This window comes from Neofelis nebulosa, chromosome X (genome assembly GCF_028018385.1).
Source record: "Neofelis nebulosa isolate mNeoNeb1 chromosome X, mNeoNeb1.pri, whole genome shotgun sequence".
NCBI classification, from domain to species: domain Eukaryota; kingdom Metazoa; phylum Chordata; class Mammalia; order Carnivora; family Felidae; genus Neofelis; species Neofelis nebulosa.
The window spans coordinates 88,525,077-88,552,562 of NC_080800.1; the positions used below are offsets into that span (position 1 = coordinate 88,525,077).

Genomic DNA, 27,486 nt, shown 5'->3' on the forward strand with positions numbered 1-27,486 from the left:
TTTCAAAGCTCTTCATTGTCAGAAAAGCAGGGCACTGGGAGGAAGAGAAATGAAGATGGGGTGGGGTCTATGCATGGGTGGGCAGAGGCTGGAAAGGCAAGAATACTAAGTGGACCCAGGAGGAAGGAGGTGAAGGCACATTTTAGGCTGAGCTTTGTTGTTCTGAATTCCTCCTGCCTTCCTAGGTTCTGCTTATCTACCTGCCATCTACCATGCCCCTCTTCACTTTTTTCTTTTTAAACCCTTCCTTTGTCAACCAAACCCATGAATCCTACATGTTGTGGCTAGACCAAACTTTATCTCCCTACCCTGCACCATGTTTTTCTGCTACCATTTATTTCATCACTCACACTTACAAACTGGAAGGTATTTTTAACTCTGACTCTCTCTCTCTCCCCCCAGCCCCACCCCACACTCAGTTGCTTGCCAAATCCTTTTAGTGAATTTCTCCCTTCCCCCTTTCCACTTATATCTTATTTCTATCAAGGCTCAGCTCTGATACCACCTTTTCTAGGTTGTGCAAGGCCCATTCACCCCCAGTTGGAATTAATCGTTTCTTGCCTTCCACATTGCTTTCTTTAAAATTTTTTTTAATCTTTATTTATTTTTGAGAGACAGAGAGAGACAGGATGTGAGTGGGGGAGGAACAGAGAGAGAGGGAGACAGAGAATATGAAGCAGGCTCCAGGCTCTGAGCTATCAGTACAGAGTATGTCGCAGGGCTCAAACTCACGAACTGCAAGTTCATGACCTGAGCCAAAGTTGGATACTTAACCAACTGAGCCACTCAGGTGCCCCTCACATCGCTTTCTTTTTAAAACTGAACTAGAATTGACATACAATAATATATTAGTTTCAGGTATACAACATAGTATTTTGACATTTTTATATGTTATGATAATCACCTTGGTAGGGCTAGTTACCATCTGTCATTATACAAAATTATTACAATATTATTGACAACATTCCCTATGTTCTACAACTGCTTTCCCTTATTATAATACTTATTGCTATTAGTTGTTTTCAGACCTGTCCTCTCCACTAGATTAAAAGCTTTTGGAGGATGGATGCTACGTCTCAGTGATGTTTTATCCATTGTGTGCATAGTAGGTACTCAGTAAAAGTTTATGGGATGAATATGTTAATGAATATTCGACCCTTACCATACCTGTTTTCCATGGATATTTTCTTGTTTTTGAAGCTGTTACTTGATACTATGTTAAATGTGCATGTATTGCTGAGAAGGCTGTTCTGGAATCAGCAGTATCCTGGCATGCCTTTAGAATCAGGTGGCCTGCAAGGAAGACATGCTGTGGTATCTCAGGCCCCTTCTGGCTCTGAGATTCTGTGACAGATTTCACTTAAGAGAATTTGTGTTGTTTGTGGGACACAAGCCTCACAGAATCTGGGAACCTTCAGGTACAAGTGTCTCTGTTAAGCCCCATCAGAAAATGTGTTGTTCAAAGCCATTTTTTCATTTGCTTGCAATTTTATAAAAACCAACCTTTAAAAATACAGTCAATGACTAGAAAAAAATATTAAAGTAAGATATCGCAGAAATGGCAGAGTGAGAATCTCTGAAAATTCTATTTATAAGAGCAATGAAAAACACTGGCAGAAATGGTCATAGTCAACCTTTTCAGAACCATGGAAGTTAGCCACAGAAAGCCTTTCCCCGGAGGCTTTTATGGAAAACTGTTAGAGGTGCAGCCACTAGGAAAAACAGTATGAAGGTTCCTCACAAAATTAAAAATAGAAATATCATATGATCCAGTAATACCACTTCTGGGTATTTACCTGAAGAAAACACAAACAGTGTTTAGAAAGATATATGCACCCCTATGTTTATTATAGCACTATTTACAGTAGCCAACATATGGAAGCAACCTAGCTGACCATCAATAGATGAAAAGGTAAAGAAGATGTGAGATATACTCTCTCTCTCTCTCTCTCTCTCTCTCTCTCTCACACACACACACACACACACACACACACACACACACACTGGAATATTACTCAGCCATAAAAATGAACAAAATCTTACCACTCGTGACAACATGGAGGGATCTAGAGGGTATTTTTTTTTAATGTTTATTTTTGAGAGAGAGAGACAGACAGACAGACAGACAGAGCATGAGCAGGGGAGGGGCAGAGAGAGAGGGAGACACAGAATTCGAAGCAGGTTCCAGGCTCTGAGCTGTCAGCACAGAGCCCAGTGCAGGGCTCGAGCTCATGGACTGCGAGATCAATGACCTCAGCTGAAGTCAGATGATCAACTAATTGAGCCACCCAGGCACCCCTAGAAGGTATTATGTTAAGTGAAGTAAGTCATCCAGAAAAAGACAGATACCATATGATTTCACTTATATGTGGAATCTAAAAAACAAAACAAGTGAACAAATCAGAAACAGACTTAAAAATACAGAGAACAAACTGGTGGTTGCCAGAGGGGAAAAGGGTGAGGGATGGGCAAAATAGGTGAAGGGGCTTAAGAAGGTACAAACTTCCACCTATAAAATAAATAAGTCATGGGGACTGAAAGTACAGCATAGGGAATGTAGTTAATAATATTGTAATAATTTTATATGGTGCCAGATGGTGACTACACTGATTGTAGTGACCATTGAGTAACATATAAGTTGTCAAATCGCTATGTTGTACACCTAGAACTAAGATAATATTGTATGTCAGCTATACTTCAATTAAAAATAAAATAATTAAAAAAAAGAAAACCATTAGAGGCAACTGATTAACTTCATAGATGCCTGATGCAGTAGATCAGGCCTGATCATAGATGCCTGATGCAGAAAGCTTAAAAGAAAAATCTAGTGAGTAACATGTCCATTGGAGCTTGAAAAGTTCGGGCATATCCCTGGGAATCTAGAAGACTATATGCATGCTCAGGACTGTGTGCATTCCCAGTGTTGTGTGCATGCTCAGGAAAGAGCTGACAGGGTTCTAAGCTTTTGCTCTGGCTGATCTCAAGCTCTGCACAAGGGAAGACTAAGGCAGAGTTATCAGCCACCTGGCTGAGTGTTGAAGGCATGTCCCAACATGTACACATAACCTCTTGGCCAAGACTGGGAGACTTGCTGGTTCCAAGAGTTTAAGGAAGTCTTTGTTCAGTTATTAGCTGACCACTAAGCCAACCTAGCAGAGACTTCAGTGCAATAATTATTATTAAAGTAAAATGGAACAGAGTGAAGCCTGTTGTTCATCAGACCTTGTAGAAGCTAATTCTTGGTCTGCCCAGCTGTGGTCTTTGTAGCTCTGCCTGTATAGCTCCTATCTCTTTAAACAGGATGAAAGGGGCAGTAAACTCATATGGGGCTGATGTTTGTTCATTTTAAGGCAAGATAAAAGTAGTTTATGAATTTTTTTAAAGGATTGTGTTAGTCAGAAGTGATTCTGTTGGAAATGCGATTCCACTTCTGCACCTCAATGATGCCCCAGTTTGCTTCTTCATGACTCTGAGTTCTCCTTGTGGAAGACCTTATTCCTCTTTCCTCCCTGGATCCTCTTGTATACACTCTCCCCATGTTATTGCTCTTCACGTCTGTTCTGGCTTTCATTTGTTTCATCCATGTAGCTTCAACTGGGGCTGGCTGTAGCCCTGCATTCTTAAGTCCATTTTCTAAGAGGAGAATCGGGAAGAACAGAGACCATCTTGACCTTCTTGCTGGCCTGAGAAGGGCTGAAGAGCAAGAGGAAAATTCTTTGGCTACCATTTTGGTCAGGGCCATCCCAAATGAAGCAGTGCAGTTCTCATAGGCTTTAAGGGGCTGTACTAATTTGACCAGCTGGCCAGGCTTGGCGATAGAGAAATGGTTTTTCTTGGCCAGTACTAAAAAAAAAGACCCAAAGCTTATATGCATACATGCTGTACATTCACCCAATGCACCCTTCCTCACCCCTACCAGGGGAATGCCAGACAGGCTGCCCCTTTCCCACGCCCCTCTCAAGCCCCTCATTTTCTGACTATGTTTCTAGGCTCCACTGGATGTTCATTTTAACCTGATTTCTTCTGCGTGTGAAGGGTAGAGAGTAGGGTGGGAAGGTACACAGTGTGATTTACACCACCTCAGTCCACCACCTCCTGGGGATGGCCTGACCTGGGTGGTCATTTTTAGCCTGGTATTTCCTGGGCTTAGGCCAGGGTCTGAGGCCAGTGACAGAGAAGCTAAGAGGGCACAGGTTCTCTGGCAGATTTAGCAGTGATGAGTTTTCACCGGGGAACAAAACGGCTGTCTCATTTCTAACCTCTGTAGGTTTGAAAGACTGCCGAGTCTATAACCTTAATGATTAAAACATTCTGAGGAGAAAAGCTACTTAAATCCCTGAAATATTGGACTTCTGTAATACATCTCAAGAAATGCAGTATTTCTTGAACTACTGGGTAGCTCTGTTTCTAAAATTATAACTTCACACAAATTATAACTTCAGTTTATACAAATGATACACGGCATAATGTCAACCTCCAACCAAGCAGTGACAGCAGGTTAACCTGTTTTCATGATCAAAGAGGACTCTTTTATATTTAGGAACATTTATTTCTATGAAAACAGCATGCTCCTGCCTTAGAAAACAAAGCCAAAAGAAAACAATTTGTCCTTTCAAGTGAGTTAAACATATCTCACAATGCCATTTTTACAGGAAAATCATTCCCTTAGGGCTTTCGGGCACTGCTGTGGGAGAGTCCCTGCAGGTGCTTGTACCTACTCTCTCTGAGCTCCCTTCCCCATAGGGGCTGGGGAGCCTCCAAGAGCTCAGGTGAGAAGGCATGTGTTGGATGTGTTAGCTTTGAAATTGAAGTGTGTTTTCTCATAGACACAGCACCATATACATGATGAAATATACCATCAATTTTATTTCCTGGTTGCAGGTTAAAATAGTTTTTGTGGGTTATCTTGGGAACTTGTTTACCACTTATGATATTGTTTCTCTCAGGAAGGCACTTAAAGAGAACTTTTGAGATTAGGACCCTCTCATAAGTCAGTCTTAACTCTTTGAGCAGACTCTTTCCCCACAGGTGGTACAAAAGTGAATTTTACCTCATCTCACATTACATGGTTCTAAGTTCTGAGAGTCTGGCCTGTGAACTTACAAGGTTTAATTATATGTTATTCAGTTACTTTATCCTGAGAGATAAGCATGGTCATTTGTGAATCCCAAGAACAAGTTATAGTTATCGTCAGCTTCAAGATTCTTCTTTGCAGAAGTCATATGTGAATAAGATGGCAAACAAAAGTACTGTTAAAACCGCTGGTCTTCCAGCTAAAATACTACATTTTCACAGTTTTGTAATCTTTGGAGTTTGTCACAGCCCCTTCCAATTCCTCCAGCCACTAGAAACCTCATAATATTCCCTGTAATGTGGGCATGAGTTGTATATGCAAGTATTAGGTATTATTGTATCACCTTGATCCACTTTTGCTTGGAGAAGCTAGATAAGTGGCTGTTTACAAAGAATACCCCATGATGAAAAGGTTTTGAAATGACCCTGAACTAAATATTTGGAGATGGTGCCAAATGAGACCATGAGAAAAGGAAGGTGAAAATAGGTGGTCAAAAGTAAATCCCTCTACTAAAGGATTTGAGGCTTTGTGAGTATCTTTGTTCCTCCAAGACAACGATTTGCCTCCATTCAATTCAAGCCAATGATCTTTCACCTTCAGGACAAAGGTAATAACCAGTAAAACCACAGAAGCAAATCCCCTCTGTTACATTTTGCTTAAGTTTCCTTCCTTTTCTTTCAGTTTTATCCAAATATGAAAACCAGATTACTATTTTTGCTGACTACCTAGAAGAATTTCCAGATACGGATGAGCTGGTATGGATCTTGGGGAAACAGCATCTCCTTAAAATGGGTAAGGTTTGGTAGCATTTGTCTGTGAGAACCTAAATGAGGTGGGTGCCTGAGGTTAAGGTCCTATCCATTTTTCCTTGTGGGGTTGGTGGAGTGTGACTTTGGTAACTGTTCATGCCACTTGTAGGCGGACATACCTTGCTGCCAGAGGAGGTCAAGCCACAGACTCCTTGCTTGCACAGGTCCCTTCCGAGGCCCTGAGAGTCCTTAACAGCATGTTCACATGATCATAGGTGTTTGTGCAATTTGAAAGGGTCATGTATATATATTTATTCTTTTCTTTAAAGGAGCACCCCTGAATTCCATAAGCCTTGACTTTCAAAAACCATGGCCCCACTCATGGTATCACTAACCAGTTTTAGACTGTAATGCCTGGGCTACATACTTCTCATTCCCCTTGTGTCCTTTTCTATCTAGATGAAAGACGCTGCCACCCAGGGGACCTCTAATCAGCCCAGGGCTGTCAGAAACCACGTCAGACACTAAGAAGTTTTGTAGGTGTAGATCTTTTGCTGACTGTAGCACCGTCTCAGTTTATTCTGATTTTGTATAGAACTTTTAGCCACAGCAGCTAGATGGAAAAGAGGCTTGAATATTTCTTCCTTACCCTTATATACTTACAGATTGGGGAAGACCTTTTATTTTTTATTTAAAAAGTTTTTTAATGTTTATTTATTTTTGAGAGAGAGACAGAACATGAGTGGAAGAGGGGCAGAGAGAGAGGGAGGCACAGAATCCAAAGCAGGCTCCAGGCTCTGAGCTGCCAGCACAGATCCTGACACGAGGCTCGAACTCAAGAACCACAAGATCATGACCTGAGGTGAAGTCGGATGCTCAATCGACTGAGCCACCCAGGCACCCCAGGGAAGATCTTTTAACCTAAAACTGCCAACAGCCCAGCACCCTGATAAAGCCTGAGCTTGGAGAGAGTCAGCTGTCTGTCTGTCTGTCTGAGGAGAGATGCTCTTTGAAGGCCCTAGCATAGAGGAAGAAATAAGAAGGAGCTGATCACAAGGCAGGAGGGGAAGTTATCATCTTCTGGCTCCACCCTGTGTCTGGTTTCATCCTCTGGATTGGAGAATCCTGAACAGTGGAGAGAGTTGAGGGTTAGCAGTTCGGAGACCTTTTGTATACAGACTCTTCCCCTACCTTAGATAAGTCACTTTCTCTTTCTGGATCTTAACTTCCTTCACAGGTACTTAAAATGAGGAATACTGGAAGGGATCTCTTCTAGTTCTATATTCCATGATAACAGGAATCCCCAGCTTGTCAAATATGGCCATATCCAAATGTTAAGTTGGGAAATACCTTTCAAAGTGCACTTATGGTTAAAGTGTCCATACAACTACCCCCAGCCTTTCTAGCATAGGGGAAAGCTGAAAGGCCTAGAGAATATCAGAAGAAGGAGTGAGTGGTGTGAACATTTGAGAGGGGAAGTATATAAAAACAGCTAACATGTATCACAGGCTTACCGCATACTGTACCATCTAAACACTTTCCATGCATTATCTTGCAGAATATTCACAACTCTATGATATAGGTGCTCTTATTCTCCCTATTTTAAGAATAAGAAAACTGAAGCTCAGAGAGATTATGTGACAAGGCCACACAGTTGGCAAGGAACAGAGTCAGGGCTCCAACCCAGGCAGAATATGACTCCAGAAGTTTTACTCTTAACCAGTGTACATCTGCTGCCCATAATGTGGTAGGCACTGGGGACGTGAAGGGCAGGGAGAATTCAGACCACTCAACTTTCTGGTTTGTTCAAAGGAAAGGCAGGAGAGAAAACAGAAATTATTGGCTAAAATCGAATTTTCTTTTCTTCTCTTAAAGTGCAATGGCTCTAACTTCTATACAGATGGATCCGTGAAAGCCACCGTATATGTGGTCATTGAAGTAAATTTATGTCATAAAAGGCACAAAATGCTTTGAATAAAGACACCAAAGTGTTCGTGTCTAATTTATCCATTAGATTACAAATGCCAGCTGCACTGGGTGGTGTTGTATATTTTTACACACTTAATTTACTTATTGTGGATCTTCCTTTTTAGTTAAACATACATGCATGTACACGTACACATGTACACCCCCCCACACACCCCCACACATACACACCCCTAGTTTTAGATATTGGACACTGGGTACTGATGAGAGATCCAACCAACTATCATCATTTCAGGCAGGGGCTGGTTACCTTGTTAATGGGTTATCCTTGCTTTTCTTATCCCTTGTCTTTTGGCCACTGACCCCAGTGTTAGTACCTGCCAGGGCCATGGAGCTCAGCGAGTAGGAGACAGGAACCACCTGGCCAGTAGTACTGGTCAAAACATAGGTGAAAGGGAATGCTGAAATTACTTGGCTAAGGTGATATTGGGTTTCCTATGAACTTCCCTAGCCCCATAACAATGGAATTGACTGGTTTATTTGAAAATGTGTTTCCTGCTGGCTCAGAAATCAAAGGCAGATATCTTTAGATGGGATGTGGTGATTTAATTTTAATTTCACATTTAATTTCAGAAAAATCTAAGCTGTTGTCTGATATAAGTGCTCGTCTGTGGTTTACATACAGAAGGAAATTTTCACCAATTGGTAGGTATATCATTTGTTGTACTTTGCTTTCTTCCTTGTTGATAGCTTTCCTGAGGTGATCAGTGACATCCAAGAAACCTCAGAATTAACAGCTCACTGTGGTGAAGAATTTGCTTTAGGGGAATACTTAAATCATATACTTTATTCAAAAGTTTCATTGCCCAAGTACTGCATCATGTATGGTTCCTTGGTGTGAATATGTAATTGCCAGGATATTTATGAGTCCACCTCCAAGTGTTCAGGCACCAGGTAGTATTAGTTGTTTTCCAGGAGCAAGGAGAAAGTCAAACTTCTAGTCTGGGTAATATTTATTAACTCATAATCCACTGCTTTGTGGAGTTACTTGATTATTAAAGACAGTTATGCCTTGAATGAAAGAAAATAATTCCTATGATTTCCACACCCTATGATATTAAAGCACCATACCACTGGAAGATGAACTATGATAGATTTCCTTGGAACTAATTATCAGCTGTTAGGTTACCACCTGCTGTCTAGGAAAAAAAAAGGTCAATAAGCTAAGTGAATTGTCTCCCTTTAGAGAAAATCTGTAAAATGTTTGCAAGTAAGGTGGCCTATTCCTAGTATCATGGCCCTGTAGGAAAAAGAATGTCAAATCCAAGTAGTGGAAGCTATTCTCCTAAGAGAAAACCTGTCTGATTGATTTTGATGCAGGACTGGACATAATAACTGGAATGAAATCCTACTTTCCGATCAGTGCCCAAAACAAAGTCCACATGGACATTTTTTGCTTTCCACAGGAAGTATCCAAGCAGTAAAATGCCCAAAGGAAAAGTCTTTAGTACCCAGTGATTTTATTTATTTCTTTCTTTAAGTAATTAATTATATTTTAGAGAGAGAGTACGTGCACCAGCTGGGAAGAGGAGCAAAGAGAGAGAGAAACTTAAGCAGACTCCACACTCAGCACAGAGCCCGACACAGGGCTTGATCCCATGACCCTGGGATTATGACCTGAGCCAAAATCAAGAGTTGGATGCTCAATGGACTGAGCCACCCAGGCACCCCTAGTACCCAGTGATTTTAAACTGTTAACTTTCTCTAGGTGAAGAGATCTTTACAAGGCTTAAAAACATTTGCAATTCAACTCTGACAGTTTTTTTTTTTAAGTTTTAAGTAGGCTAAATGCCCAATGGGGGGCTTGAACTCATAACCTTAAGATCAAGAGTTGCATGTTCTGACTGAGCCGGCCATGCACCCCAATTCTGACAATGTTTTGGCAATAGATGATCTCTTCTTTATCTAGTCTTCATTGCATCTCTCCTGTACTAATGTGTCCTATAATTCTACCATTAGCAAGAGCCAAAGGACTCTCCTTCCAGTTTATGAGTTGGCTCAACCCTCCCCATCTTTCTGTAGCAACTCTCCTTCAGTCCCCACAACCAAAGGAAAAGGGTGGCCACTGTGGCCCATTTGTCTTACATGGCTGATGACCCTCCTTAGAGTTAGTCTTGTGAGATCATGCTTATAAGCATAGTTTTCCACTCTCATGTTGAGGACAGAGAGCAATGAAAGCAGAATGTCTCCTCTGCCATCCAAGTTATCTGATTTCACTGGTACCTTGAAAAAGGATATTGAGCTCACCCTGGCCACATACGTGGGATTTTCGTTACATCAAGTGTTCTTAAAGTGGAACCTGTTGTCTTCTTTCATTTATTAACTGGTTTTATGCCTTTTAAAGATGTAGCACATTTCCAATTTATTAGTAGCATTTTCAATTATGGCCATGCTCATAACACCAGATATTTACATCATCCTGAGTTTGTAGAACACTTGCACAGATATTCTTTCATCTAATTCTTACAATATCCACTAACAGGTAGGATGCGTGCTGTTGTTCCCAGTCTATAGTTGAGTCTTGGATCAGGTAACTAGAGACCATTCTTCTGATGCCTAATCTGGGACTCTTTCCTCTATTTTACATTGTCCTTCTTGCTGTTGAGATCTTCATAATGTATATTTAGAACAGTCAAGAGCCTCCCAGATCTCTTTGACCATGTTGATGATTGCCTTTGGTAGCATTTATTCCTTAACTAAGGTAAGACTGGCTTCCCTGAGAAGTGAGCTGTGCAAAAAGCCAGGTTTGGTTAGGCAGATAATGACATGGCATGGGCCCAGTGTTGGTAGTCATACCTGGAAGTCATCTACAAAAATTGCATGCATACCTAGAAGTCCCCAAGGAGAAAACCTAAGGGGCGGTTTTGTTCATTTGCTTGTTTTGTCTTTGGTCATAGAAACTGTTTTGGCTAACTCAGTGTTATCTCTGCAAGTTCCACCCTATAACAAGCCCTGTTTGATATTCAGCTGTATCTCTTGTCTCTTTTCAGAGTCTGTGTTTCTGTCTGTCTTGTATGATTCCCACATTTGCCAATGTTTCAGGAAAGGGCAATCCAAGGAATGCATAGTCATTCCCATCCATTTTGCCAACAGGGGGAACTGGCCCTTCATCAGATGCCGGCTGGGGATGCATGCTCCGCTGTGGACAGATGATGCTGGCTCAAGCTCTTATCTGCAGACACTTGGGCAGGGGTGAGTTAAATTCGTTCTGCCTCAGAGACCTCTGCAGTAGCACTTCCTGCTGGTACTTTAGCATTGGTGCCGAGCTTCAGGAGCATTCAGTAACAGAGAACAGAGCTGAAGGTCCTAAAGTGCTATCTGCCAGCTCAAGTGATGGGGCCGAAAAGTCAATAAAGCCTCCCAGGAGAAGGAAACAGCTGGCATTTCCTTGTGATTCACGAAGCCAGAGAGTTATTTTCCTGGGACAGAACTGAACATTGAGGCAGGTGTGTCATTAGAGTTTCCATCTTCGCTATTATTCGAGTGAGTCCTTAAACAGGTCAGATAACAAAGGGAGCAGGAAGAAGGGTGTGGTGGTAAATCTGTTTCTTGACCTCATTGAAAAAGTCTGCCTGGTGAGGATGTAAGTGACCTAAAGGAAGTGCCTAATGAGGGAGCTGGTGCTATTTTGGTTTGGGTTCACTGAGAATATCCACTTGACAATGAAGGAATCCTTAATTTAGCTTTCTTAGGAAGCCACTTCATTAAGAAACTTCTGGTATGCTTGGAACCCTTGAGTCTCCTGCTTTCTTAAGGTATGTGCGTGCTTCCCTGTGGGCATCTGTAGGATGACCTTGGCTGGATGCCAGTTCAGGCACTTGGGTGAAGGCCTGGTTTAACATGGAGATGAGGGAGGGAAAGGACACCTTGGATGAGATTGGCCTGCTGAATTCATTGGCTGAATTCATTGTTGCTCCTTGAGATTCAGAGGTATGAAAACATCACTCCTGTCCCCCGTTCTGGCAGCCTCACACACCCTGCTGCAGTTACCAGAGAGGATTGCAGAAGGGCCTGGGGAGGTTTTAGGGCTTAATGCCTTATTTTCAGAGTTTAGAGGAGCCTAAACCCACTTTTCCTAGGTAGTATCATAATTCCAGTTTTACAGATGAGGAAATTGAGGCTCAGGAAGTATGAGGACTTACCCAGAGTCAAACAGCAAGAAAGCATGGATTTGGGAATAGAAGAAGGCAGGTCTTCTGACTCATTGTCCAGTGATTTCTCTATGGTACACATACTTCTTGGAGCAGATCCATTCTATTTAATTTCTCATTTATAAAACACAGCAAGACAATCTTCCTGGAAGTGAATTCTGTGGGAAGCAAACGAGGAAAACATAAAATCCCAAAGTCAGTAGCCTCAGTCGTTTTAATATAAAAGCAAATAGCAGGAAGAATTTGAAATAGCTCTTGTAGCTAAGATATATTCAAAGATGTAATTTTGGTATTTTTTAATGTTTATTTTTATTTTTTAGAGAGAGAGAAAGAGAGAGAGAGAGAGAGAGCGGGGGGGGGGGGGGAGCAGAGAGAGAGGGAGACACAGAATCCAAAGCAGGCTCCAGGCTCTGAGCTGTCAGCAGAGAGTCCGATGCAGGGCTCAAACCCATGGACTACAAGATGATGACCTGAGCCAAAGTCGGACGTTCAACCGACTGAACCTCCCAGGCGCCCCTTGAAGATGTAGTTTCGTAAAGAAGTATTTTGGAGTGCTTCCTATTCAGTTACTCTATAATTAAGTATTCACCTACTCATCGCTATCATCAGTCAACATTTAGCGGTACTTAGCAGCCAGCTACTCAGGATTTCCCCAGACTTGGACAATTCAGTAGCAAATGAAAAAAAAAAAATCAACCTGGATATGGTTCACCCTCTGAAGACTATGCTGGCCACAAAGTTTAAAAGTTTGATTTCAGATCCACTGGAAGCAAAGAGAACAGAAGACTCTGGAGGTAATGGCCTTTGGCTTCAAGTATACTTCAGCTGTGAGGTTAAAATCTCCCTCGAACCTTTGGGAGAGAAATTTGTGTCTTGGAAGCAAACGGAGCCCCGGAGGTCTATCCCATTACACAGAGTTCCTAAAGCTGAGGGAAGGGGAGAAGCGCATCCCCTCCACAGTGGCGATTATGGAGAATTTTTGTGGGTGTCCTTTGGGAGGGATAAATAGCCCCTGCAGCATTTGGGGGCGCCATGCCTAAGGCACAGATAGGATTCCTAGAGATGTCGTTATTTTGGCTTTGGTCATAAAGAAACCTTGAACGCTTGATAGCAAAGGTATGTGTTTTTCCAAAGGTCAGTGTGGACATTTTCAAGGTTGTGTAAAAATGGCAGCATGCAATTGTTTTAAACCCCTTAGTTGTAAGTTGTGTATATCCCCCTGTGCAGTGTCATGTGTGAGAAGAGCAGTACCCCCCACTCTTTTGGCAATTGAGACTCTTTTGGCAATGTGGCCAAAATATAGGGACCAAAGCTGTTGCTGTCTGTGTAGAGATGAGACACTGTGGCCTCAGAGTGATCTAAGGATATACTGCTGGGTTTTCGGTGAGCTCCTTCTCGCTGAGTAGCTGACCAGAAAGGCCTTTCCTGACATTGTTGTCATGTAATATTTATCTATCTCAAGCCCTTGGGCTAAGTCAATTCCTTGGTTAAAGTCTTGTTTTGCTTTTACTTTACACCCACTGAGACTTTGAAAGTAATGTCTCCAGATGCCGTTGTTGTCAATATTGGAGTTCCTTAGGAATGTTCTAACTTGATCACTCCTGCCTTCCAGATGCAACTCATGTGTTTTCCCTCTAACCCCATGGTTACAGTAAGAGTGCAGAGAGGTAAATAAACAGTTATTTTAAATGATTTTAACTCATTTTTTTTTCCTAAAAAGACTGGAACTGGGAGAAACAAAAAGAACAACCCAAAGAATACCAACGGATCCTACAGTGCTTCTTAGATAGAAAGGATTGTTGCTACTCTATCCATCAAATGGGTAAGGTTACATCAGTAGTTTTATGGCAATGTCTGTACCTACTGCTTTCACCCCCTGCCTTATATGTGGCTCTGCTAAGTTGTCCATCTGCTTAATTATTTATGAAAAAAAAATAGGAGTTTGTGGTATGCTAGAAGAACTTTTGCTAACATCTTTTTTTTTCCCACATAAAAACAGCACAAATGGGTGTAGGAGAAGGGAAATCAATTGGCGAATGGTTTGGACCAAATACAGTTGCACAGGTGTTAAAGTAAGTAAAAGAGTCTGGCATCTGCCTTATCATACTCTCTCCTATGCCTCCTTCTTCTGCCAACTCAGTGTCCCATCAATCTAACTATTCCTGCCATCCCACTAAGCCACCAGACATCTGCACTATTTTGCCCAGACAGTTCTTTGAAGTGTGCAAGTATGGACATCTGTTTTCATATTTCAGAGTCGTAGTCACTGGTGCCGGTATAGAGGGAGGCATCTCAGGACTCATTCAGTATCTGTTCCCTCTGCAGGTTGGTGTTCACCTTCCAGGGAACCATCAGCCTGAGGGTCACTTTGAAGCCAAAAGGCTAAATAGTAAGTGGTGGAGGCTGAGCTAGCTTAGGAAAGACAAGGACTCCCACTCTGTATAGTATAAAAAAACCTCATTCATTCATTCATTCATTCATTCAAGATGTAAAATTTTTTAATGTTTATTTACTTTTGAGAGAGAGACAGAGACAGAGAGACAGAGCACAAGCGGGAGAGGGGCAGAGAGAGGGGGAGACACAGAGTCAGAAGCAGTCTCCAGGCCCTGAGCTGTCTGCACAGAGCCTGATGCAGGGCTCGAACCCACAAACCGTGAGATCATGACCTGAGCCAAAGTCAGATGCTAAACCAACTGAGCCAGCCAGGCGCCCCATTCATTCAACATTTACTGAGTGGCTGTGCTGTGCAAAGTGCTGGGTATACAGAAATAAACTAGACACAGTTCTTGCCTCAAGGAACTCAACACCTGTGGGAGGAGACAAACCCCAAGGGAGTCTTGGGATCAGTTTGTCGTGTCTTGGGAGACTCCAGGTACCCCAGCATGGTACTTGTGCAGTTGCTCTGTTAAATCGCAGAATTTACTGCCGATACCAAGAGGCAAGGTGGAGAATCTAAGATGAACATTTTAGAAGTGAATGGGATGGGTGGCATCAGCACCTATACATGTAGGCCACCTCACCTGTTGTCACTCTCCTTCCTGACAGCCTGTCACTGAATGAAAACTCCGCAAGGGCAGAGATTACATTTGTCTTGTTCACTACAGTAACACCAGCACATAAAACTGCCTGGCACACATAAGTGCTCAGTAGATACTTGACGGGTGAATGGAGATGCCATCCAGAATCTGAAGCTGGATTTAGGCATCAGAAGATTGAAACCATCTGGAATCCTTTGGCGTAGCTTGCTTCTTCAATTCCCAGGCTCTCTGGAGGATGATGGCAGGACCTGCTCCATGAAAAGTACAGAGGGGGCACTGTTTCAATTATTAGCCAGTCTTCGTGAACCAGAATGCTCTGGAAATGTGCTCACGAGGGGAGTAGTCTGGATTTCCTGGGGACCCAAGCACAATCTGTATTTTGGCGTTATTCCTTGCTAATGCTGCAAACCCTCTGTGACCACTTCCTTGCCTTAGTCCATAGTCCCTTTGGGGGGCATCATTGATTCTGCTGAGTGAAGATCTGGCAGTATTTCAGGAAGCACCGTAGGAACCCAGGGTCGAAGGTGTAGAAGATGGATGAGAATGGCTGTGCCGAGCCCCAAACCCAGCCTAGTTTTTACATGATGTCCTTCATAATCTGCTTCTTTCTTCTAAATTTTGAAGTTCTCAACAATAAGCAAATGGAAACATACCTTTTATAAAGAATTTAAGTGGCTTGTTTTTGGTGGGGGAGGGGCAGAGACAGAGAGAGAGAGAGGGAGGGAGGGAGGGAGAGAATCTTAAGCAGGATGCATGCTTAGTGCGGAGTCTGACGCAGGGCTTGATCCCACGACCCAGGGATCATTACGTGAGCTGAAATCAAGAGTCAGACGCTCAATCGACTAAGCCACCCAGGCACCCCTAAGTGGGTTTTGAGTCACTGTGATTGTTATCATTAATAACAGAGTATTAGTGTATCAGGGAAAGGTAATACATTACAAGGAATGAAATTAAAGTGTAATGGTAATTAACCTCTTCCTGGGAGCTACTTTGGTTAGGAAAATCATATATATATATATCATATATATATGTAAGAGAGGTAAATAAACAGTTTGATATATATGTATATATATATATATATATATATATATATATATATATTTTGTTTTATCCAGTGAGGCTGTGATTTACTCAAGAATTCCAGAAGTAGCCAGGTTAAATACACCTTCTTTCAGACTGGTAAGAGGGAAACATAAGAGAGAAATGGCCATGGTGCTTTATTTTTTATTTTTTTAATCTTTTTTTTACTTTTTCTTTTGTTTTTTTTTTTAAATGTTTTTATTTATTTTTGAGAAAGAGTGTGTGAGTACGGGAAGGGCAGAGACAGAGGGAGAGAGACACAGAATCTGAAGCAGGTTCCAGGCTGTGAGCTGTCAGCACAGAGCCCAACACAGGGTTTGAACTCATGAATGGTGAGATCATGACCTGAGCCAAAGTCGGATGCTTAACCAACTGAGCCACCCAGGTGCCCCGGCAATGGTGCTTTACTCAGACCTCAGATAATCCTTGTGTTGAAGGGGTTTTCTTTCTAACCTCCTCCAAAGTTATACAATTCAGCATGCTCTCTCTCTGTTCAGCTGTTGACCAGAGAGGCCCCACACCAAGGCCATATGCAGCCCACGTCTCTTGAACAGCATTTGCGCTGCACATGGGGAGGGGTGTAAGAGATATTTCTCTCTCTCTCTCTCTCTCTGCATTTTCCTTAGCCTTATCCTCAACATTATCTGTGCTCCCAAATATATGTATGTATTTATATTTTATATTTTATATTTATATTTATAACTTCATGACAGTTTCCTTTTTTTGAAAAAAGCAGTAAGTCAGAATGTGTTTTGTTTAAGAAAACAAAATCTCTGGGAGCAGATACGTTGGCATCTTTTCTCTTTTGCCTGACAGGAGTCACTTTGTGAGGTAGACTTTTCCATTTTGTAAAGCAGGACTTTTTTTTCAGCGTTCTAAAACAGTGACTCTGTGGCATTCTCAAGGTCCCTGGACATGGAATGTTCCAGAGCTCTCGGTCAGGGGAGCCAGAGCTGACCCGAACCCTAACTTCTCTGTGGCTCAGCATTTGGTGACTTTAGGAACAGTGGGCATATATTGTACTGCTTCCTGCTATTGTTGCCATCTTCCCCCATTTTTACTTCATTGTGTGTTACTTTGCAGAAAACTTGCTTTATTTGACGAATGGAATTCCTTGGCTGTTTATGTTTCAATGGATAACACAGTGGTCATTGAAGATATCAGTGAGTCCCTAGCCTGTCTACCTTCCCAGGTGGTGGGTGGTTGAGGTCCTTCCTCAACATTCAGAAAGTGTATGGGGTGGGGGTGGGTGGGGGAGAGGGAGAGAGAGGGACAACAGACAGACAGACTGACAGACAGGCACTGACTCTCTGGCCTGCTCCACTAAAGCAGGGAAGCTTGGGGGGAGGGCACAGTACTCTGGTTAATCATTCGCTATGCCTTTTCTTCTCTTTACTTTCAGCTTTCTGAAAGGAAGAAAACAATGAGGGTCTTTTCTGACCCTAAGTGAGCTATCAGACCCTTTCCCTGCAGGATACTCAAAGTATAGATAATCAGTTAAACCCAACAGGTCTTCTGTGGAGGTCCCCATTTGCCCCAGCCCTGTGCTCTCTGCCATGGGGTTAGAGAAACCAAAGATACAGTCCCTGTCTCAAAGGCAGAAAAACTAGTCTAGAAATCAGATTTTTTTTTTCAATGAGCCCCTAATATCTGGCAGGAGGTAAGTGAGTGCCTGGTTGCCAGAAGGAAGAGGAGTAAGGGCTGGAGAAGTGGTCTGGGCTTCCTGTGGGGCAAGGCGGGGCAAGCTGGGCCTCGGTGGCAGATGGGAGGGCTTCCCAGGCAGATGTCATGTGAAGTTGCCCTTAGTTTTGCCCTTGGTGTATCTCATATGACCGGATACCCCTTACTCACCCAGCTCTCTTGTCTTCCGCTTCCAGAAAAAATGTGCTGCGTCCTTCCCTCAAGTGCTGACACAGTTGGTGAGAGCCCCCCTGGCACTCTGAATGCTTCGAATCAGAGTAGGGGCACCTTTGCCTGCTGCCCAGCCTGGAAACCCCTGCTGCTTATTGTGCCCCTTCGCCTGGGCATAAACCAAATCAATCCTGTCTATGTCGATGCGTTCAAAGTAAGTCACCCCGTTTCCCAGGCCCGGTGCCGCCCACCCATCACACCACCATGTAAGCACAGAGATCCGTGAGCAGCAGTCCACAAGTGAGTTAAGAATCTTGCACTCTCTTTCCCTCTAGGAGTGTTTTAAGATGCCCCAGTCTTTAGGGGCCTTAGGAGGAAAACCAAATAACGCCTATTATTTCATAGGATTCTTAGGTAAGAAAAGAGGAATCACAAGTAAGTCGTCATGGGCCAGGGGAGGGTGGGCAGAAGGTTTGCACGTGAGACCAGGCAATTCCAGTTAGGGGGCCCTCTTCTAGCCCAGAGATGCTGTGGCCTCTGGCCAGCTCATTCTGTCTCTGGCCTGATCTGTGGAGAGTAACACTTCTCTGTGTCTGCTGGAGAGTGGATCCCCTCCTTCAGTGTCCCACTTCCTTGCCTCTTGATAAGATGGTTCTATAGCTGCTTTCCCACTGGACCACCCCAAGGTCACAGCATTATCTCAGCATCTCTGTCTCCTTTCTATGGGGTCCAGGGTGGCAGGGTTTCACTCCCCTGGCATTGTCGATCCCCCTCTTTTAGGGACTTGGGCATTCGTGCTAGGAGCCATCTTCTGACTTCCATGCAACTGGGACTGCTGCCTCCTTGTTCAGAGCCATGACTGGGTAGACGTGAGAGGAGGCAAAGACAGAGCTATTCTGTTTCTGATAACAGGGGCTAAGCCTTAAAACCACTAACTTCCTAATGCAGATGCTAACAGGCAGCCCAGGATCCCCTGCCTAGGTCGATGCCTCTGGAAATCTAGCTGCCTTACTCACTAGCTGTGTTCAGAGTCATTTAAGGCCCATGGCACACAAGGTGAGCTAGCCCAGTTCTTCTCAAACTTTAATGTGCATGCAAATCACCCTGAGAGCCTATTTAAAATTTTTTTAATGTTTATTTATTTTAGAGAGAGAGAGAGAGACAGAGCATGAACGGGGGAGGGTCAGAGAGAGAGGGAAACACAGAATCTGAAGCAGGCTCCAGGCTCTGAGCTGTCAGCATAGAGCCTGATGCAGGGCTCGAACTCACGGACTGTGAGATCATGACCTGAGCTGAAGTCAGACACTTAACTGAGTGAGCCACCCAGGTGCCCCCTGAGAGCCTATTTAAAATGCACGTTCAGCAGGTCCAGGGTGGGCCCTGAGAGTCTACATTTCTAACTAGGTGGTCCTGTGGCTGCTGGTGTACACACTGCACGTTGAGTACCAAGGGCCTAGACCCCTGGTTAGTGCTGAAGAGCACAGGGAAGGGGGTGATGTGGCCTGAAACTGGGCTTCGAGGAACATGAGTTTAGATTACAAGGGAGAGCCTTAGTTAGGCAAGAGCGAGCCAGAGCAGACCTGGGGAAAGGCACAAGGGATGTGCAGAGGAGAGGGTGAAATGGGCTTGGCCACCCTCCCCCCCCCCCCCAACTCCTTGGAGATTCAGGGAGGTGAGGAGGGGGTGGAAACAGACATACCTGGCCTCATATGCAGTCTCCCAGTTATCAGCTGTGTGACAGCAGGAAACAAATATCGACTCTTCAGTCTCAGTTTCCTCTAATGGAAAATAGGGCTGGGGCCCCTGGCTGGCTCAGTCGGTAGAGCATGTGACTCTTGATCTCAGGGTTGTGAGTTCGAGCCCCATGTTGGGCGTAGAACTTACTTTAAAAAACAAAAAAGAGGGGTGCCTGGGTGGCTTAGTCGGTTGAGCATCCGACTTCAGCTCATGTCATGATCTCACAAGTCATGAGTTCGAGTCCTGAGTCGGGCTCTGTGCTGACAGCTCAGAGCCTAGAGCCTGCTTTGGATTCTGTGTCTCCCTCTCTCTCTCTCTCTGTCCCTCCTCCACTCGCACTTAGTCTCTCTGTCTCTCATAAATAAAACAGCAAAAAAAATTTTTTTTAAGAAAAACAAAAAAGAAAATAGGCCTACCCCTTAACTCTCTGTGTTGTCACCTCACAGGGGAACACTCAGCAAATAGCCAAGCATGTAGTATGCAGTCAGTAAAAGATAGCCCCACCCTTCCTGACCCCCAACTGGTCTGGTCTTTGCTTACTCTTTCTTCTCTTTGAGGCTGTCTACACAGTTGCCTGAGCTCTCTATTGCTGCCATCTATTGGTTGAGCCCCAAAACTACAGCTTGATGGAAAATTTGCAAACCATGGAGGCATTTCATTTCTTTCTCCAAGTACAAAATCCAGTATTTGGAGTTATATAAATTTAGACAGCCTCTGCTTCTAAATTTTTGGGATCCTGTCAAATACAATGTTGTAAAAAAGTCAATTTCCTGTATTTTGGTACTTGAGCACAAGGCTGAAACAGATGCGAAATAATTTTGGAGGGGGCTCAATGGAGAGTGTATGGGATTCCCAGGTACCCTGGCCTCGCTTTCCTCAAGTTACCCAGAGAGAATTTGCCAAGCTGGCATATCCCTTTTGTTTCATAAGCCCACTGGGTCAGGGTGACTTGTGAGGGTTGAGTACTCGTGAAAGGGGTGACGGCAATCTTTAGTTCCCCAGAGAGAGGTTTACATAGTACCCATTTGCCCATTGGCTTTCATAAACTCTTTGCTTCACCTTCATTGGAGGCTCCAAAGTCCCCCTAAATCCCCTTTTCTGCCTTATCCCCTTACTGTATTCGGTTGGGGTTCCGGATTGTAAAATGCCTGAAAGGAGGGAACAGATGAGACCTGCCATTTTCTGAACAGCTGTCTTGTGTCAGAGACCCCGCCAAGTACCACTCCCCATGTATGTAGGAAGGTAGGTAGGTAGGTAGATAGGTAGGTAGGTAGATAGATAGAGAACATATACATATATAGTCCTATATAGAGATGTATAGGTATAGATAGTCCTATATAGAGATGTATAGATATAGATAGCATAATACCCCTGTGAGTTAGAGCTTGTTATTATAGTTAAACTAAGATTTAGAGGGATTGTTTCCTCAAGGCCACCCAGCTAGAAAGTAGCAAAGCCAGGATATAATCCCGATTTGGCCATCCCTGTTTACCATGCCACATTGCTTCCTGAGGGCCCTCTTTCTTGGTGGGAAGCTGGGGAAAGCTCTCAATGTGGACACTAAGGCCAGGATGAGACTCTGGCTTTCCAATTTTGCCTGCTTAGACAGGAGATGTTTGTCCCCTGTACTTGGGTAAAGAAAGGTTGTCACCTGAGATGCATAGTGTGAGCCCTGTGTCTGCAGATGGTTGACCAGACTGCCTCTTACACTTGAGCCTCTTTAGAGACCTTGATTTAGTCCCCACATCACTTCTAGGGCTTCTTAGATATTCTCCTGTATCTCTTTTAAGCACTCTAAGGAACAGTGCAGCCTGCCAAGCTCCATCACACACACACACACACACACACACACACACACACACACGCACACACACAAGGCCAGAATCAGAGAGGATGCTCTTATTATTCCCAGCATCTTAACTTGAAACGCCCTGGTAGGATCCTTGATTCTAACCATGCTCTGGATCTCTATTTTATTGTGCAGAACTTCCTTTTCTTCTTACTTTTCTGTTGTCATAAGTAGGCTTCCTTCTAAACATTCTGGTTGTTGCTTTTCTTTGTGACTTCATGCTTTTTTGATATAACTGATCTCACCCACCTGTGGTCTAGGAGGCATATGTATGTACCTTGCCTTTCATAAAACAAGTCATATGGGGGCATTGATTTTCATGTGCTCTTAAACATGTATTTGTAGAGAAATACTTTTGAGTCAAAGCGAGATACTTCAGTGGCCACCTTGTATTTGTATTGTGTTTTAAGCATTTCACAGCAAAGAAACCTTCTGGTTCTTATAATGCCCTGTGAGGTAACTGGAACAGGCCTAGTAACCCCAGTTTAAAAACAAGAGAATTTAAGACCAATTGAATTGAATGGTTTGCCCTTAGTCTGTGACACAGACAAGCTACTCATCAGACATCAGAAACACATTCTTTGCCAACAGAAGTACTTAGATGGGGCCCAACACAGCCCTGGGTGCCATTCCAGGGAGATTCTTTGGGGCATCTCTCCCTACCATGCCCTCCAGCCTCAGGTAGATCTCTCTTTGGTTGCCTAACCCAATCTATTACACAGAAGCCCACATGGCCCTGAGGCCTGGACAGTGAGGTTGGGGTTCCACCTTAGGAACTTTTGGCAGCTCAGCCTGCCTCTGATGAGCATTAGAGGGACTCTCAGCCCCTTGAATATCAAAGTAGAGCTTTTATTATCTCAGACTCCTCCAGGGTCATCATTGGACTAGGCCTTTTAAATTTGACAAAATGTAGCTTTCCTCTCATTTGTAAAGATTGAACATGTTGAAGTGAATTCTCCCAGGGAGGCATATGTGTACTGATGTTAAGGAGCCCAAGGCAGTACTTTCCAACAGGAATTACTAACTTGCTAACGTTGACTAATTTGCTAGCTAAATCAAGACCAGAAGTCAGAGCCCTGGTATCCTATCCATTGCAGAGTCCTCATTCCCATTTCTTTTGAAGGCCAAGGCCTTTTTTCTTACCAGATGGGCTCTCTGACCAGAGGTCTGAGCACTGATGGTGTGGAGTGAGATGCTTTTCCATGTTGAAAGAGGCAGGAAGCTCCCCCTAATGGCACCTGGGCTCATGCCCTGGTGATCCTACCTACTGCTTCTTTGCTACTGCTGCTCACAGAGCCTGCCATGTCATCTGTGGTCTCTCATTCCTCAAACCATTTCTCCAACCTGTCACTCTCCATTTCCAGTCTTTGACCTTAAGGAGATACAAATGCTAGGGCAAGTCTTCTCATCAAATGATTGGACTTGGCTTCCTTCAAGCATGACCACCCAAGTTCGGGCTTTCTGTCACCTCATTCTCATTGTCACCAAGGGACGGGTTTAGAAAACCAGAGTGCCTCTCCCAAGGGCAGCAGTGAGGCCAGGGCCAGTGGTTCTTTCTAGATTAAGCATATCTCATTCCAAACAGGTGATGAGCTCATTTTCTTGGACCCTCACACAACCCAGACTTTTGTTAACACCGAGGAAAATGGAACAGTTGATGACCAGACTTTCCATTGCCTGCAATCCCCTCAGCGAATGAACATCTTGAACTTGGATCCTTCCGTAGCATTGGTGGGTATATGAAGGTTAGGCGGGCCAAGAGATACAACAGCACCCTATTACAGATTGGTTCCTTGAGGGTCATCCAGGTTGCTAGGTAGGGCGGCAAGAGTGTGTTCAGTCACCAACCCCTACAAGGGGTAGCATAGTATTGTGGGGAGGGGGTGGACCTTGAAGACAACTACTCGAGTTGGAATCCAGGCCCTGCCACTTACTAGCTATGGACTTAGTGGGAGTCCCTTAACTTTTCTAAGCCTCAGTCTTCTCATCCCTAAAATGAGCAAAACAATAGTTCCTTCACCGTAGGGTCGTATGACGTATACTGTGCATTAGGCACTCAGTGCAGTGCCGGGCACATTGTAAGCATTCTGTAAATAGTTATTATTAGTGTTACAGTCATTCCCCTTTTACTTCTTGCCGTCTAATTATTGCCACACAGGCACAGGGAATAAGGTAGGACATACAGAGGGAGGGAGGGATAAGAGGGCACCCAGGGGCACTTCTGGGTGCCTAGTGCTGATTTCTCTGGACACACAATCCAGGAAGTTGCAGGGTTTCCCCCCTGGAAGGATGGCTCTGAGGATGGGGAAGGAGATTCATGGTCCCCTTTATTCTAATAGATAATTTCTTTAAGGTGAAAGCCATCTTATTAAGTACTGCCTCTAGCTGAAAGTACTATTTGGCTTATCTGTTGGTTTAGTTGACTGTTCTTTATGGATGTGTCTGTGCACTGAATGTGATGGAATTAACCCCATGCTCTGGAGATTGGCCTTCAAGTTACTGTGTCTCATAGTATGAGGGGAGATGGATGGGGAAGGCCAAGGACAGGGAAAGAGGGAGAGGGAGGGAGAGAGTGAGGGAGGGAGAGAAAGAGATAAAGATGGAGAGGGAGAGATGGAATGAACAAGTAAAAGTGTGTATCCAGGTGAGGCAATGACCTAGGAGAGAGAGAAATTCTGCCAGTATTTTTCATTATTGCCAGAAGACACATCCATAGAGAGTGGCCCATATCACAGCTTTGGGCCAGTGGCTCCATCTTGCAGTGCATAGGGCCTGACTTAGTGCACCTGCCCAGTTCTAAGTTGTGTTCTCTTGCTTTCCCCCCAAGGGATTTTTCTGCAAAGAAGAAAAAGACTTTGATAACTGGTGTAGCCTTGTTCAGAAGGTATGTATGTTTTTCTTAGTGTTAAAAACAAAATTGTTCAACAGGATTCCTTTTCAAGACCGTTTCTCATAGTAACCTAAATCTAGCCTGCTAGGACTTTATTTCAAGAGAGAAACTAAGATGTGGGGGGTTATGCAGAACCTTGAGGGAACCAAAGAAAAACTTTGGGTTGAAATATGCTTAGTATGTCAAGTGAGTGATATTTTTAGCTAAGTAATGTTTCATCTCATTATGCCTACGAGTTATATGAAATAGTCATGAAATAGTCCATGAATATTCTACCAGTTTAACTTAAAAATGCTGATTTCATAGAGTTCAGCCTAAATTCTTCCTTATTCCATTCATAAGGCTGAAATGGTTGAAGGAACTAAACTAAAGTTTTTTATTTGTTTAGTGGTCTGTTTACAGTTTCATATAGCCAATTATGGTTTAGGAAGCTTGTCTTTCAACTGTCTCATTTCTATAAAATACAAGCATGCTGCCATTAAAGGAAACACAATTTTCAGAAATATGTAAATACCAAAGCAAGATATTCTTTCTTCTTGGTATTTTGTGTAAAAGGGTATTGATCGTGTTTTGCTAGCTCACCAATCGTTCTATCTGCCCACCTCATCCTCACTTCTAACACATGCTAAATATGTGGGTGACATTGATAAATGCGTATGGAAAGAATGGAGATCACAGGGAGAAGTTTAAAATGCCCTGGATGGGGTGGCAGGAGACATGATGTTCTCCTATTTGGAAAAAAAAAAGTTGACAAGATGGGAGTCCAGAGCCTCTTGCAAGTGTAAGAAGGGCAGATTTATCTTCGCAAGAGAACAAATAATTTACACTAATGTCCCGAGCTGAATCTCAAACCCCAGTTAATAATTGGCTGAAACATAATGGAAAATCATTTTCTAAAGGCAATGCTTAACATTTCAGAATGCAGCAAAACTGTATTTATACCACATTTAAAGTTCAAATGAAGGGCACCTGGGTGGCTCAGTCAGTTAAGCGTCCAACTTTACTCAGGTCATGATCTCTCATGGTTCGTGGGTTGGAGCCCCGCATCGGGCTCTGTGCTGACAAACAGCTCAGAGCCTGGAGGCTGCTTTGGATTCTATGTCTCCCTCTTTCTCTGTTTCTCCTTCCCCACTCATGCTGTGTTTCTCAAAAATAAAATAAATGTTAAAAAACATTTTTAAAGAAAGTTCAAATAAAAGTCTCTTGTGAGACTATGCCATCTAAATTAGGATGTACACCATAAGTGTTGGGCTAAAACCAAACCAAACCAAACCAAAACCATGTATTCTCTTGGAGCAGATTTAATGTAATTAACACACATTTCTTTGGAGCCAACACTTCAGGAACTTGTCAGCCCCATATTGAGTTAGGCCCGTGCAACTGGCATATGACCTGAACCTCCTGATGGACTGTGGGCAGTGAGTACTGACCTTCCATCAGATACTCCCTCCATGGTCCTTCCTTCCTGGCCAACAGTATCTAGAGTTGAAGAGGGCTGGGTCTTCGGATGGGTCAAGTAGAGGATGGGTATGTTGGCTACAGCTTTGTTTTCACCTTTCAACAACCAGGTCCCTCTCATAGGGTTTGGGATCACAAATGGACAATTGGGCAGAAATGTAGTAAGTCTGAAGTGTTTACAACTGTTGCTGTGTTTCCTCAGGAAATTCTAAAGGAAAATTTAAGGATGTTTGAATTAGTTCAGAAACACCCATCGCACTGGCCTCCCTTTGTTCCTCCAGCTAAGCCAGAAGTGACAACCTCTGGGGCAGGTAAGCCATTGGTCCGGGGCTCTTGGGCCAGCAGACCTAGGCGTAGCAGTTGTTTTATGAGACAGAAGCAATGGTGGCCCATGTTTCCATGGAATGTACAATTTCCACTCAGCTGGTCTGATCAAGGAATGATGATTTTAATCTACTGAGGAACTGATACTTATCAATTTCCAAGAGGGGCAGTGGAAGAAAATGAGCTCGAAGCAAAAGTTCCTTGCAAAGTCAAAATGCCTAGAACTTTCATGGTCTGTTCAAAAAACAAACCAGAGGCCATGGGTGATTCGAAAGGTACCTCAAAGATTACAGAGTCTCATCCTCATCACTGTGAATAAGACTAGGTAACAAGTTCCATTATTTAGCTTCTTTAGAAAGATTTTCTAGCACTTGTCAGTGGCCCCACCTGTGGGTCTCCTCTACACATGCTTTTCTGCAGCAAAATTATTAAAACGTGCACAGTCTTGGGGCATCTTGGGGGGCTCAGTTGGTTGAGCATCCAACTTCGGTTCAGGTCATGATCTCACAGTTTGTGAGTTCGAGCCCCACATCAGACTTTGTGCTGATAGTACAAAGCCTGCTTGGAATTCTGTCTCTCTCCCTCTGTCCCTCCCCGACTTGTGTTTGTTCTCTCTCTCTCTCTCTGTCTCGCTCTGTCTCTCTTAAAATAAATAAATAAATAACTTAAAAAAAATTAAAACATGCCCAGTCTTAACTACTGAGTACCATATGGACCACTCCAACCTAAGTGTCAAGCTTTCTTCTTTTTCATTTCCATATCCTGATAGAATTCATCGACTCTACTGAGCAACTAGAGGAGTCTGACCTGGAGGAAGATTTCGAAATTCTGAGTGTATAGAATAATGGAACCTCATCTTGGTGATCTGTCTTCCACCTGGCACCAGAAGAACACGAAGCCCTTACAATAACACTTTTCTAGTCAGCAAGTGCCTGATATGCCAACAGCATACAAACTTGATAGTAATCATGACTGAGCCAATCACCATTTCTCAGAAAACAAACAACAGCAACCCTTCCCCAGAATGAACTAGAACAATCATGGAATGTAGGAGCAGAAAGATTAGGAGCTGTCCCTTGCTTCCCAGCTTGTCTTACCTGGCCACCGCAAGTCTTCAGCTACTGAAACAAGAAGGTGGAGGTCAGACAGCAGCTCCCACCTTGCTTCCAGCACCAGCAGAGGAGAGATGGTTACCCTGTACTTCTTCACCCTTTCAGGTGTGACCTCTTTGGGGCTAAATACTAAGAAGCAATCTATTCTCTTTCTCTAATAATAAAGTGATTGCATCAGGGAGAGAAA

The 27,486-nt window shown here is 43.5% G+C and overlaps 1 protein-coding gene across 2 annotated transcripts in view; it reads left to right on the forward strand.

Annotated features, from left to right (window-relative positions):
- Nucleotides 1–27,486, forward strand: part of ATG4A (autophagy related 4A cysteine peptidase) — a 56,488-nt gene extending 29,002 nt beyond the window's left edge. For both annotated transcript variants that reach the window (XM_058714250.1, XM_058714251.1), the window contains exons 2-13: nt 5,756–5,866; nt 8,383–8,454; nt 10,903–11,001; nt 13,681–13,782; nt 13,960–14,032; nt 17,162–17,241; nt 17,956–18,143; nt 18,265–18,343; nt 23,101–23,246; nt 24,343–24,399; nt 26,066–26,174; nt 26,957–27,486. In XM_058714250.1, the coding sequence (XP_058570233.1) occupies nt 5,756–5,866; nt 8,383–8,454; nt 10,903–11,001; nt 13,681–13,782; nt 13,960–14,032; nt 17,162–17,241; nt 17,956–18,143; nt 18,265–18,343; nt 23,101–23,246; nt 24,343–24,399; nt 26,066–26,174; nt 26,957–27,027 (1,187 nt within the window). In that variant the 3' untranslated portion in view covers nt 27,028–27,486. The remainder of the gene's footprint in view (nt 1–5,755; nt 5,867–8,382; nt 8,455–10,902; nt 11,002–13,680; nt 13,783–13,959; nt 14,033–17,161; nt 17,242–17,955; nt 18,144–18,264; nt 18,344–23,100; nt 23,247–24,342; nt 24,400–26,065; nt 26,175–26,956) is intronic.